General features: G+C 43.4%; 1 protein-coding gene across 2 annotated transcripts in view; it reads right to left on the reverse strand.

The window, feature by feature from the left end:
• Positions 1-14,408, reverse strand: part of Rab7a (RAB7A, member RAS oncogene family) — a 50,481-nt gene that overhangs the window by 3,689 nt on the left and 32,384 nt on the right. For both annotated transcript variants that reach the window (XM_050165438.1, XM_050165439.1), the window contains exons 2-5: positions 14,009-14,069; positions 12,354-12,480; positions 2,792-3,010; positions 1,996-2,124 (exon numbers count right to left, since the gene is read on the reverse strand). In XM_050165438.1, the coding sequence (XP_050021395.1) occupies positions 1,996-2,124; positions 2,792-3,010; positions 12,354-12,480; positions 14,009-14,061 (528 nt within the window). In that variant the 5' untranslated portion in view covers positions 14,062-14,069. The remainder of the gene's footprint in view (positions 1-1,995; positions 2,125-2,791; positions 3,011-12,353; positions 12,481-14,008; positions 14,070-14,408) is intronic.

The following is a 14,408-nucleotide window of genomic DNA, read 5'->3' on the forward strand; positions in this document are numbered from 1 at the left end:
GTTACCAGGAGTTCATACGCTCACTCTGGGCACATTTTCAAGAACTGCCTCTGAAAGAACCATACATTGGTATAAGGACCCTTGGTGAGTTAGGGAACTAAAAAGTCCCATCATATTAAAGGCATCTTGGTCTGGAGAATTCAAAAGGACATGTAGCTTCTCTTTCCAGGAAAAGAGAAGATGAAATATTAAAAAGCACAACAAGCCTCACGAGAATGTTGTGTGATATTTTGATAACACTGATATGCCTAAGACTGTCCAATAAACTTTGAATCAGGGAGCACAGCCAGTGACTAGAGTTTGAGCTCTCTTGGTTCTAGGATGAAGTTCTTGCAGTGTATCTAACCAAAAAGCATGATCAGCTAGTTGCAACAACCTCTCTGAGCCAGCAGGTTTTCACCCTCACCTTTGACTTCTGAGTCTTTTATCGATAAATAGAATGATAAAGAATTTAAAACTACTGGCAGGGCAATGACTGACGGGCCACAGGGTAGCAGATGATAATTAAAATGTCAATAGATTCATGTTTAGTTGCTAAGTGGACAGAAAAGCATCAGACTAGAGTGTCAAGCCTAGGAGGAGAGGCTCAAAGGGTCAGTGCTATAAAGTGGCAACTTACAGATCCAGCAGCTGGAGCTGTGGCACCACCCACAGCTTCCCAGCCCCATCCAAAACAGTCTACCAGAGTATAGGGGTCATCTCCGGAAAGAGAACAGCAGGGCTGGAGAGAACCTGACGGTGTCAGGCCACAGAACAGAGGTGAGAGACTTGGATTTTCACACGGATACATGTATGCTAAGAAAAATCCAGGTAGGAGGGTAGACTGGGGGAGGGGAGAGAGACATCAGAAGAAAGCATGTTTCTTGGGGGGGGGGGGGCTTCTTGGTGTTTGGATGAATGATTCTACCTGGGCAGGCCCACCACTGTCTTAAAGCACTTTGTGCAGCCTCTCTACACCAGAACTCCTGCCTCTGAAACAGTTCATTCCAAGTCTCTGCCACCCACAAAGCCAGTAGTCCTGTCCTGCTAAGAACCAGTGCATTAATACCCTGCCTCAGGTGTCCCTCAGCTGACCCACATTGTTTTCTGGATCGTGCATGATGAAGCCTTGTAGCCAGCTTTAATTTACCATGGCCTACCAAGCCCACACTCTTGAAAAAACTCTCCCCAACACTGTGACGAACCCCTGGGTCTTGCGTGTGCTAAACCAACACTAAACTGGCTACACCTCCAGTGCTCCTATGCATGACTATGTTTCCTTCGCTGGCCTTGAATTTGCCGTCCTGCCTCAGCTTCCCTGCAATAGGTGGAATTACAGGCCTATGTCACAGGCCTGGCCTCTATACTGCCATGGCGCATACTATTCTCTCCAAGAAGAGGGTAGCTAGGAGCTCTGGATTTTGTGATTCAGTTTTCTTGTATTTCTTACTTGTATATGTCCATAACTACTCTCAGGAAACAGCCATTTCATGGTCTGAGAGTTGAGGCAGGTAACCACAACCACCCTTCAAGGCTGGCATTGTTCTGCACGGAAGGGGCAGAAGCTCAGACATAATTAATTAGGTGCAGCTGAGATCTGATTCAATTTTAACTCATTAACTAGAAGTATTGATCTGGCATGAGGTCCCATGTGGCTTCATCTCCTAAACTGCTCAGGAAAAAACAAGCCCATACCTCCACCAGGATGTTTGTTTTGTTCCCCCAAGGTTTCGCTGTGTCTGGAACTCATTATTCAAGGACCAAGCTGTCCTTGAGTGCTCTGCATCTTAGGGAAGTGTTCTATCACTAAGCCACACCCTAGCTCTGCCCCGAGTCTTTTAGATGACTAATAAAGCCGTGGCTCTCTTAAGGACTGGGGCAGAGTATGTCATGACCTTTCCCACCCAGAGAAGCACCCTAGGTTTTCCCAGCTGCAGCTGGGAAGAAAGGCATCCAGGAAAAAATATCAGACATGACCAGAGGGCACCTCGCATCTGGGGAGTCCTAGAGACCCACCTGTTTAAGGGCATTCCGAGCAATTGTCTGGAAGGCCTGCTCCACATTGATAGCCTCCTTGGCACTGGTCTCGAAGTAGGGAATGTTGTTTTTGCTGTAGCACCAAGCCTGTGCCCTCTTCGTGGCCACCTAGAGGAGGGAGGAGGACACTACTGACATGAACAGTGGACAATGACTCGGTCCTCCCTAGAACAGATCTGGGAATGAGGATGAGTGTGGCCTATAGACCTGCAGGTCAGGTCACTCTGCTGCCCATGTGAGGTATCCAAACTTGAGCTATTTCTGGCCGTAGCCAGACCTTGTGGGCCTTAGCAGTGTGCCACCGGCCAATCCCAGGAGGTAGAAAGCGATTTCTCCTGGGGTCCACGGTTGATATCTGGTATAAACCCCTTTACCCACACCTGCAAGTGGCAAGTGGCACAGATTTTGCAGTGCTCACCCCTTAGATCTTTCCCCTGTCCAAGCCAAGAAACAGAGACAAACTCTAGAAAGGGAGAGAGATGGTTAGAAATAAGCTGAGCTAAAATCAACAAAACTATGTTCTGACAGAAATGCTGTGTAGAACTCCGATGAGCAGCACGGCTCATAGCGCTCTTCCACCCTGAAGCGAGAAAACCCATTCCCATTCCTTCCTCTAATAGTCGGCCTCACATCAAAGCTGGCTGGGGTCAGCTGGGCACTGGGTGACAAGCACTCCCACCAGTACCTTCCTAGATTATTCTCAGCCTGGAAGCGAACCCTCCAAACTCCAAGGTCCCAGAGGAGGGGCCTGCCAGGTGTCCGAGGTAGCACTTACTTGTCTGTTTTCAAGGTCAATCTTGTTTCCCAACACAACAAAGGGGAAGTTCTCTGGATCCCGGGGGCTGGCCTGAATAAGGAACTCGTCTCTCCAGCTGTCAAGGGTTTTGAATGTGTTGGGGGCAGTCACATCAAACACCAGAACACAGCAATCTGCACCTCTGTAGAAGGCCACACCAAGAGACTGGAACCGTTCTTGACCAGCTGTGTCCCAGATCTGCAAGAAACAAAAGACCCGGTCTCCAGAAGATGCTGGGCACTGTGTGTGTGTGTGTGGGGGGGGGGGGTGTAGGAGGGAGTGACATGAGTCTCCTCTATCTTCTCCTGGGTATGTATACAGGAAATGAAAATAAAGCTACAGCAGTTAAGAGCACTACTGCTCCTCCAGAGGACCTAGATTCAATTCCTAGCACCCACATGACAGTTCACAACTGTCTGTTAGTCCACTTCCACAGGATCAGACATACATGAAGGCAAAACATCAATGCATCTAAAATAAAATTTAAGGTTCCATCTCTCTTCGGAAAAGGTGGCTGCTGCCTCTAATCCTCTCCCCCCTCCTTCCCCTCCCCCCTCCTCTTCCCTTTCCCCTCCATAACCCACTGAATAAACTTTATACTCAACTCTCAATAAATAATAAATAAATTTAAAAAGAAAATGAAGATATAAAGCCAGGCGGTGGTTGCTCATGCCTTTAATCCTAGCACTGGGGAGGCAGTGGCAGGTGGATCTCTGTAAGTTCAAGGCCAGCCTGATCTACAAAGTGAGTTCCAGGACAGGCTACAAAGAAAATGAAGGTACAGCCTCAAGACTTATGTATTCTGGGAACTTTCTAAGGGCTTGATTATTGTGCTTTATTTGAGTACTCTAGCTACAGCAGGCCTTGAACTTGCAATCCTTCTGCCTCAGGTTCCTAGTTGTTGAGATTACAAGGTATTCATTACCACAAGCTTTTCTAGGGGTAGTAGAAATAAAAGATTACTGACTAAAATGAATATTTGTGTTGATGGGTTTTTAACAATGTCATTTCTTTAAATAAACAATTTAAAAAATCTTAAAACAAAAACAAAGTTAATTAAAAATTCTTTAAAAAAAGATCTGAAGAGATAAGAACAACAGAGTAGAAGCTAGGAGCAGGTCCCACTGGTTCGGCATATATATGGTCATACAGGTGCAAATGGTATAAGGAATTCAAAGACAGAGCAGTTTTTAAAAAAAAAAAATGAAGAAAAAAACTCATGCTGAAAACTGGGGCATTATTCCTGGGAAGTTTCTAAATTTACCTTAGCTTCAAACTTACAAAAGTATAATTCATATTTGTCAATTAACAAGAACAAAAAAAAAACTCCTATGTCAAATGGTCCTTTTAAATTTTCAAACTGAATTTCTTTCGGAAGGTAGTGGTGGGAACAGAATACAGGGCATCACACACTCTGAGCAAGCTCTACTGCTTACTGTATAGATTCCCAAATGAAATATTTTCTCTTTTATATCCAAAAGTATACCCATATATTTAACTATCCAAAGCTCTAATTTTGGGGGCGGGTACTACAGAAGGAACCTGGAGATGGAACTTATAGCTTCATGAATGCTAAGTATACATTCTACCACCTGGTAAGTATTAATATTGCCATTGTTCTTATTTTACATTAAAAAAACAAAGAACATTTATTTATTATGTATACGTATTCTGCAGGCATGTATGCCTGCACACCAGAAGAGGGCACCAGATCTCATTATGGACAGTTGTGAGCCACCATGTGGTTACTGGGAATTGAACTCAGGACCTCTTCTTACCACTGAGCCAGAGCCATTTCTCCAGCCCCTACATTTCTTTCTTTTTTGTTTTTAAAAGAGTACTTATAATAACCAGAGAGATGGCTCAGCAGTTAAGGCTGTGCTTCTGAGAACCCAGTTCCCAGCACCCACATGGCAACTCATAACTACCTGTAATTCCAATTCTAGGAAATCGGCTTTTGTGGGCTCCAGGCAGGAATGTGGTACAGACACGTGCAGACACACACACACACACACTGCCCCCAATGACACTTTTTCCCCAGAAGCAAATGGCTCTTGAAAAAAAATGTCTTACACTAACAGTACTCTGCTGTGAATCTCTTTCATTTGTCTTTCCTCATACCCCAAATCAACAGCTAACAGTATCCCACGACGTTATTATACTGCAGTTTATTCCCTGGCCATCCACCCTCACATGCAGGGTGGCAATGGATACTCTTAATGCTTCTCTTCTCCTGCCCATAGGTAAGTTTTAAGCCATTCATTAGACACAGAAACCATTAGGCTGGGAGGTATGCGGGTATCCACACTGTAAAAAAGTACAATGCCTGCCCACTTCCACCTTGACATCACTTCAATTCCCTGAAATCAGGCTTCCAGAACCTGCCATTTGCTGTAGTCTGCCCACGTAACCACAGGCATACATACACAGCATACTCTCCTGTTCAGTGATTACTTTGGTTATATGGGAATCACACTATTTAGGTATTTGATTTAATGTGGTCTCATACAACCGTGACCTTGTATAACTTGTTCTTGCTGCACTTTAAATGTCAAAGGCTATTTTCCTTCTAAACATTTTTACTTTATGCTTTTTCCACCTCACTTGGGCCCTGAAGCCTGTAGTTACTCTATTGAAGGTTCCACTCCAACCCAAGCAGAAGCTCTCTCTCTAAGGTTCCCAGCAAAGTTCTGTGCCTATCTATTGCCCCGTGAGCCTTCTGTGTATCTGTGCTAATACCACTGCCTCAGTGACTTCAATTTCAGCTTACTGAGTTTGAGTGTTTATGCACACCTGACACCTAGCTTCTTCCTTGATATCAGAAATGTAAATGGTAAATAAAACACAGCCACCACTATTCTTCCACTGAACATTACAATGCATAACTCCAATCCTGGTTTCCTTACAGTAGGACCCAATGTGGGCCACACCTGAAGATCCAATTAACACCAGGCCACAACTTTAGTAGGCATTTGTGGATTTCCCTCTGTATCATTATTCCTAGACACAGTCTAGTAACTGCTTACATGAGATTAGATCCTGTAAGTAAACCAAAGATTAAAATTATATACGTTCTATATAGATATGACAATCAATTATAACATTTATTTCTATTAAAATTTTTATTATTTTAGTCTATGAGTGTTTTGCCTGTGTGTTTATCTGTGTACCATGTGCATGCCTGGTGTCCAAGGAGGCTAGAAAAGAGTATCTGATTCCCTGGGACTAGAGTTACAAGCTGTTGTGAATACCACTATGCATGCTGGGATTCAAACCTGGGTCCTCTGGAAGAGAGCCAGTACTCTCCAGCCCACACTGACCTTGAATCCGCATGCCTGTAGCTGTATGCCAAGTGCTGGATAACAGGCTAGCACCACCACACTGTTTTCTATTGTTGCTGGGGACTGAATCCAGGAGCACATGCATGCTCTGCAAGAGCTTGACCACTCAACTATATAAACCCAAAGCCCTGGGCATAAAAGTTGCATCTGGGTGAGAAAGGTGTCTCAGACCAGTTCTGAGTAGATACCAAGGGAAGCTGCCTATGCTTTCTTTGCTCCACAGTGATAAAACCCAGGGCCTCATGGGTCACAGCAAGCATTCTATCATGAAATTACTCCTCTAGTTCTATGCTTTTGTTTTATTCTTATTTATGTGTCTCTGTGGTGGGGCAATCGTGGAGGCCAAAGCAGGAAGAACTCACGCTTTCAGTGTCAAGAGTTCTAGAACAGCCTGCTGAATATGCTGACTGTGCCCTTTGGACAGCACCCCCTGCTGCTGCTGCACTGCCATCATGGATTAGTTGGCAACCTCAAGGCTGCTCCTTCCCTGGCTTCTGTGGCTACACTTCCCTTGGCTCCTCCTTAATCTTTTGAAAGTGGGCATCATTTGGTGCTGAGAAATTCTTCAGTTCTGAGAAATTCTTGGCAAATTTCATCTTTAATCTCTTCTCTTATTCTTCCTGAAACTAATTAAAAGTGGGTCTGTACTAGAAATACATAAGCTCTCTGGGAGAATGCTTGCTGGGTATGTGTAAGGCCCTAAACAAAAACAAGCGGGTAGGTGTGCCCTTACAGAGCCTTCTCGTCCATTTCCTGCCAGTTTTCTTTGTTGTAGATCCTTTCTGCTGTATCCAATCTACTGTGAACTGACATTCCCAAAGTTTTAGAAGTTCTATTATTTTTTTCTCCTCAAATCTGTATTGCCATTTGTCTCTTCTGCAGATGCACAATTATTTTCCTCTTTTAAATGAAAATCAGTGACCAGGGCTGTAGTCAGAACTTTGTAGTTGAACACCTTCCTATCGGAAGCTTTAGGTTTGGTCCCTAACTATTGCTCAACCCTCAAAGTGGGGAGTTCTAACACATTAACCAGCTGTGGTAGTTCATGCCTACACTCTTAGCCCTTGGGAGAACAAAGGCAAAAGAATTCCAAGAGTTTAAGGGCAGCCTGGACTATCTGTAAATATGAATCAATTGTCCTGGATGATCCTGAACTAGCTGATATTGTAGGCCTGTGGAACCAGACCAGGCTCCTTTTTAAAATGTAAAATACACTCTCCAAGCCCAGGGAGGTCATCATTCGGGTTTTTTGTGATATCTTCATTCTTATTTATCTTTTACTACAAGCTGAGAAATATGTGGAGCTCTCTCCAGACTGCCCCATCACTCAGAAGCGGCCATCTCATCTCACCCTTTCCCGGACCCTTCTGCCCTGCGGGTCTCCAGCTGCACCTCTTTGATGGGATGTATTGCCACAGTGAGTGTGGCTGGGATCTAAATTCTCAACCCTGTGACCACAGGACCCAAGGGCAGCACTTGCATTTTAGCTAGTACCCATTCCCTCCCACCTCTGCTGCTGTGGGGAGCACCAGCCTAGCAACCCTTCCTCCATATCACCTGTTATTTCTGGGAGCTCCTAGGCAGCCATTTGGTTTCTGGCAGTCTCAGATTCCTTTTGTTTGTTTGTTTTTCAAAGGCAGACTCTTATTATGTAACTTTGGATGTTTTCAACTAAGTAGACCAGGTGGCCTCATAGAAATTCACAGTACTCAGAGATCTGCCTGTCTCTGCCTCTCAAATGCTGGGATCAAAGGCATGTACCTAGCCAGTCTCAGGTTCTTTTTGAAACCCTGCCCAAGCCTTGTAGCTTACTGTGCTTCTACAATTTAACAGTGTCTTTCATTTATTTTGATGTTGTTTTTTCAGTTTCTGAAGCTCTAACTTTTCCATATCCTCATTTTTTTCCATTCTGGTTTCTATTCCCATTTTTTAAAAAAATGACAGTCATTGTGAAGATTACTTGTGGCATATGATTTCCTCATATGGCCAGGAGAGTATGTTCTCACTCCACTTTTGTCTCACAAACTAATCTTGGTGTTTGTCAAGAATGATAGGCATTTCTGTTAAATTCTTCAAGACAGATTCCAGGTTCTTTGAAGAGTATAGATTCTACACGTACAAAGTCAAATTTGGGAAGGCAAACCCAGGGGAGGCTGAGACAGAGATCTGCAAGTTCAAGGTCAGTGTGCTGTCTCAAGACACTCCTTTAAAAAGGTCTGCAGACAAAGCCCAACAGCAGTGTTTGTCCAGCACTTAAGAAATCCTAGATTCAATTCCAAGTTCTCCATTCCCCAAATACACACCAAAAGCAACCACCACATGAGTGGACAGGTAAACACTGGAGCGATGTCTCAAGCTCAGGAGTCCCACAAGCATTGCCACACCCTGGGCCCATCTACCTGCCCTCCTTTCACAGTCTTTCTGGGCCCTGGACTTGTGCTGTTGAGTGTGCGTTTTGCAGCTTCAGCTCCCCACATGGGCAGTAACTTACATCTTCTATACTTTCACAGCCGAAACTTACAAAATCATCCTATCTGTTGTGGGATAATCCTTTTTCTATACTGCGAAGATGTGTCTCTGTTTAAACTCCCTACCTAAGGCATCTTCTGACTGGGTTAATAACGAGCCAAACACCAATAGTTAGCCAGGAGAAAATAGGCAGGACCAAGAGAGAGAAAGGTAGGAAGTCTGGGAGGAATCTGAGGTGAGGGGGATTCCCCAGAGAGACTCAGAGGAAGTCAGATATACAGTATGGAGTCACATGGCAGACCATAGATTAATATAAATGGGTTAATTTAAGTTTTTAGAGTTAGTTGGGAACAAGCATAAGCTAAGACCAAGTTCTCATAATCACCAAGTCTCCACGTCATTATTTGGGAGTTGGCAGTCCAAAGAAAGTTGAGCTACACCCACCCCATGGCAGAAGCCTGAGTCTGTGTATAACAGTTTCACTTTCTTCTTTGTTCCTATAATCTGGTCATTTCCTTTTCTCAAATTTGGTTTATTTAACTTTCACTCAGATATTTTAGAAACCTCCAGATGTATAAGTAAGTGTGGGTGGGCTGGGGAGGGCAGATTTACATTACCTCCATCCTGAAATGTGAGCCAATTAAGAGTTCTTACGCCAGGCGGTGGTGATGCGCGCCTTTAATCCCAGCACTCGGGAGGCAGAGGCAAGTGTATCTCTCCAGGACAGACTGATCTGCAAGAGCTAGTTCCACAACAGGCTCCAAAGCTATATATAGAGAAACCCTGTCTCGAAAAACTAAAAGAGTTCTTATTCTTACTTTGTGCTAAGTGTGTGGCAGCAGTCCATAATCCTAGCACTCAGGAGGCAGGGGCAGAAAGATCAGACATCCAAGGCCATCATCCTCTGCTATAGAGTTTGAGGCTAACCTGGACTTTGAGACCCTGTTGTTCCCCAAGCCCCATAAAAGGCTAAATGAAACATTATCTTTTTTAATATTTATTTATTTATTATGTATACAATATTCTGTCTGCGTGTATGCCTACAGGTCAGAAGAGGGCACCAGACCTCATTACAGATGGTTGTGAGCCACCATGTGGTTGCTGGGAATTGAACTCAGGACCTTTGGAAGAGCAGGCAATGCTCTTAACCACTGAGCTATCTCTCCAGCCCTGAAACATTATCTTTTAAAAAAAAAAAAAAAGGCTGGAGAGATGGTTCACCAGTTAAGAGCACTGGTTGCTCTTCCAGAGGACCTGGGTTCAATTCCCAGCACCCATGTGGCAGCTCACAACTGTCTGTAACTCCAATTACAGAGGATCCAACACCCTCAGACAGACATACATGCAGGTAAAAACATCAATGCACATAAAAAGTAAGAATTTTAAAGAAAGCAGAGGGTTATAAATACGAGGACCGGAATTCTGGTCCTCATCACTCATGACATAAAAGCCAGACTTACAAGGAGAGCCTCTATAATGCCAGTGCTATAATAGGGAGATGAAAGACAGAGGCAGGAATTCCTGTCAGCGCAGAGAAAGCTAGTCTGGCACATGTAGTGGGAAAACAAAAACAAAGACCCTGTCTCAAAACAGAGTGGAAGCTCGAAATGGCGGTTCACATCTTTAATCCTAGTACTCAGGAGGCTGAGGATTTCTGAGTTAAAGGCCAGCCTGGTAAACACAGCAAGTTCCAGGTCAGCGAGACCGACAAAGTGAGATCCTATTTGTCTAAGGAGAAAATAAATAAAACGGTAGGAGGATAAAAGGCAAGGATCAACCCCCTGAGGTTGTTTTCTAACCCACATACTCATGCCTTGGTATACATGTACCTGCATTCACACACACCAAAAAATAAGGGGCAACAGCCCTCAGCTTTAATGGAAAACTAAGAAGCTAATGTGAAACTCAAAGATTAATCTTCTCGGGCTGGAGAGATGGCTCAGTGGTTAAGAGTATTCCAAAGGTCCTGAGTTCAATTCCCAGCAACCACATGGTGGCTCACAACCATCTGTAATAAGGTCTGGTGCCCTCTTCTGGCCTGTAGGCATACACACAGATAGAATATTGTATACATAACAAATAAATAAATATCTTTTAAAAATTAATCTTCTCTTGTCTCTTTAGTTTGATGTTGCTGTACCAACTACCTGAGTGGGCATCATGGACCAGAAGAGAAGACAAAAATATTGAGATTCTTTTTCTAGACGTGTTTGTGCACAAGAACATGTATACACTACACAAAACGCTCAACAACAAAAAAAGTATGGCCATAAGATGAAGATTTTCAAAAAGTCTGTTTCACTGGAACCACTAATGTATTTAGAGCATGAAGCTGAGCAGACACATGGAAAAACTAAACTGGCTTAACAGAACTCAACCTTATGAAAAAGCACTTATTAATGTGTGTGTGTTTGCCACACTTGTGCACTGAATTGCATGCTTGGTGCCTGGAGAGCAGAAGAGGGTATCAGATTCCTTAGAACTGGAGTTAGAAACAGTGGTGCTGGCAACTGAACCTGAGTCCTCTGCAAAGAGCAGCCAGTGCTCTTAATCACATAGCCGTCTTTTACAGTCCCAAAGGCCACAAATAGAATAGCAAATAAATAAATACCACCTTAATGTCTGTTATAAGAAGTTAGGAAACACACAAAGATTTCTGACCTGAAATACTGGACAAAGATTCCAAGAGATAAGCCGAATGGAGAATGGTGGCTCAAGTCTTTAATTCCAGCAGAGGCAAGTGCATCATTTTGAGTTCAAGGCCAGCCTAGTCTAGCACTTTAAGTTCCAGGATAATCATGGCTACACAGAAAGATCCTACAGCCCCCAATCTTAAAAAAAAAAAAAAGAAAACAAAACAAAAAACCAGAAAGATGATATTTTGGAACATAGTAAGGACCTATAGGTTGTTAAATTTAGGAAAACAATAACAACAAAAACCACACAACAAACCTAGCTAAATTAAATTTTACAAAAATTCTTAGTTGTCTTGCAATCTAAAATTCAAATTTAGGGGCTAGGGTCTAGCTTAGTGGGGGGAACATGTGCACTCAGCATGCACAAGGCCCTGATCCAGTCCTACCATGCCTCCAATCAAATTTAAACTGGTTGTTTTATATAACAATTCTATGAATATAATGGTAGGTTTAAGAAACAGAGAAGAAAACAGGTTGCTGTAGAATAAACTTTCTGTACACTGTGTAAATTACACTGTGATTGGTTTAATAAAGAAGCTGACTGGCCAACAGCTGGACAGGATAAGATTAAGTGGGAAAACCAGACTAAGGACACTGGGAAGAAGGAGGGAGGAGTCAGGAGTCCAGTGAGACAGAGAAGAAACAAGAGGTGTGAGGTAAAAGAGGTAATGTCATGTGGTAGAATGTAGGTTAATATATATGGGTTAATTTAAGTTTTAAGAACTAGTTAGTAATAAGCCCGAGCATTCATAATTTTCATTAAATTTTGAGTCTCCATGTCAGTTATTTGGGAACTGACAGGTAGACAAGAAAAGTCCACCTACAAGAGGTAGATGTGAAAAACAATTTAGATTCAATAAGCTGGGCCTGCAAGAGGGCTCAGCTGATAAAGTGTTTTCAGTCAATCCCTAGAACACATATACAGGTAGAAAGAGAACCAGCTCCCCCAAATTGTCCTGTGACACCCACATATAAGGAATACATTTCTTAAAAGATTCAGTAAGCTAACAGGCTAGCAGCTCTGGAGTGGCTTACCTGCATGGTGACAAGTCTGTCATCCACCATCACCTCCTTGGTCAGAAAGTCTGCTCCTATTGTGGCTTTGTACTGGTTACTGAACTTCTTATTTACATACTGGTTCATGAGCGATGTCTTTCCAACACTGAAATTGGAGAAAACCACAAGTTTCAGACAAATAAGGGACTGAAACTAACATGCTCACAATTTAAAAAACCACCTGTTGGGCTGGAGAGATGGCTCAGAGATTGAGAACTGATTGCTGTTCTGGAGGTCCTGAGTTCAATTCCCAGCAACCACATGAAGGCTCACACTCATCTATAATGCGATCTGGTACCCAGAACACTATATACATAATAAATAAATTAAAAAAAAAACAAGCAACCTGTTGGGCTAGAGAGATAGTTCAGCTGGTAAGTGCTTGCATGACACACACAGGCCCTGGTTTTAACCTCCACAGTACTACAGCAATTTAAAAAACAAAACATCTTGAAAAATGAAAACAATAACAACAACAAAACATTTTATCAAAGTAACCCACCTGTCATCATTGAGAACAGGTATCTCCCTCTCAACCAAGGGTAGGACAACAATCACCCTACCATCACATACTAGAAGGTTTGTAGATAATGCTGGGGGAGGGGCTGGTTTTCTTACGGAAAGGAAGGAAATTTGGAATAGAGGGGCACACCTGTTTTTTATATGTTCATATTGCCTTCTTTTTTCAGAGACAGAGTCTGTGCTGCTCAGGCTTGCTTCAGGCTTAAGTGACCTTCCCATGTCAGCCTTCCAGGTAGCTGGGATGACAGGCATGTGCACTGCGCCAACTTACTATTTATACACAAACCCTCAGTGAAGCAAGGCTGTCATGAGTCACATAAGAAACCAAGTCTGAAAAAAGCCAACTGGGAGGCAGAGGCAGGTGGCTCTTCTGTGAGTCTGGGGTCAGCCTGGTCTATACAATGAGTTCCAGAATAGTCAGAGCTACAGGATGAGAATCTGTTTCAACACCCCCCGAAAAGAAGAAAAGAAAAGCCTACTAGATGATTGTGGAACTCTTTTGTATTCCAACAAGTAATCTTATTGGCCATTGAAGAGTTCATTAGTTGGTGAGTGGACAATCTAGAAACAAAATCCAGTCTTCTTCTGGTCCTGGCTCTTCCACATACAAGCCTGGGTCAGGCACAGAAGGGAAAGGCAATGTACATGCAAGCAGACCCACATCTGCATAGGCAAGGTACTGACAGTACCTTGATCATGAGACTAGCTAGCACTTTCTAGTTTGGCCACATGGTATAGCAGAGGATCCATAAAAATGACAATCATTTACTGGATTCAGACCTACCCCCTCCTCACTACCCCCCAAAAAAAATCCCAAATCCAAACATGTTAAAAGAGACAGTGATGCAGCTGTGGTAGAGTGCATGCCTAACATGTTCAACACCCTGGAATATTCCAAGGAAAACACATCCATACAGGGGCACGCACACAAACCCATGCAAAAAAACCAAGGAACAAAAATATACACCAAAGGAACATTCAAATTTCTACTATATCCCAAAAGTAAGGCTAGAAGACAGGCCCAGAGCAGAATGTGGAGCTGTGAGAGATGGGATCAGTGAAGATGAGGCTTCAAATCCGTCTGTGAGCTCAAATTCATGAGAAATACTTACCCAGAATCTCCCAGGATGATGACCTTCAGCAACACTTTCTTCCTAGAGGTCATCCTTTAAGCTGTAGGAAGAAGAAAAGCAGAGGTGAGCTGAGGAAAAAGACCTTGTCTCCTGTGCTGCCACTCTACCCAATCAGGAACAGAGCCCCAGGCTTCACTCAGATTACCCTGGGGTTCTGATGAAGAGAACAGCATCCTTAGCAGAAATGTGAACCCTTGAGCTAGTCTAGACAACAAGGGAGGAGCTGCAAGGATGAAGATGTTGCCTTCTTTCTCAAATGCTGGATCCATTCCTGGTGTCATCAGTTGGGATTAATGGTCCAAACAGAGTCATCACGAGTCCACAGTAAAGATAGGCCTCATTACTTAAGCACTACTTTCTCAGCAAAGGAATCACTTTA

Source organism: Alexandromys fortis, unplaced genomic scaffold (assembly GCF_014885135.2).
Source record: "Alexandromys fortis isolate MF-2015 unplaced genomic scaffold, M_Fortis_MF-2015_v1.1 scaffold_158, whole genome shotgun sequence".
NCBI classification, from domain to species: domain Eukaryota; kingdom Metazoa; phylum Chordata; class Mammalia; order Rodentia; family Cricetidae; genus Alexandromys; species Alexandromys fortis.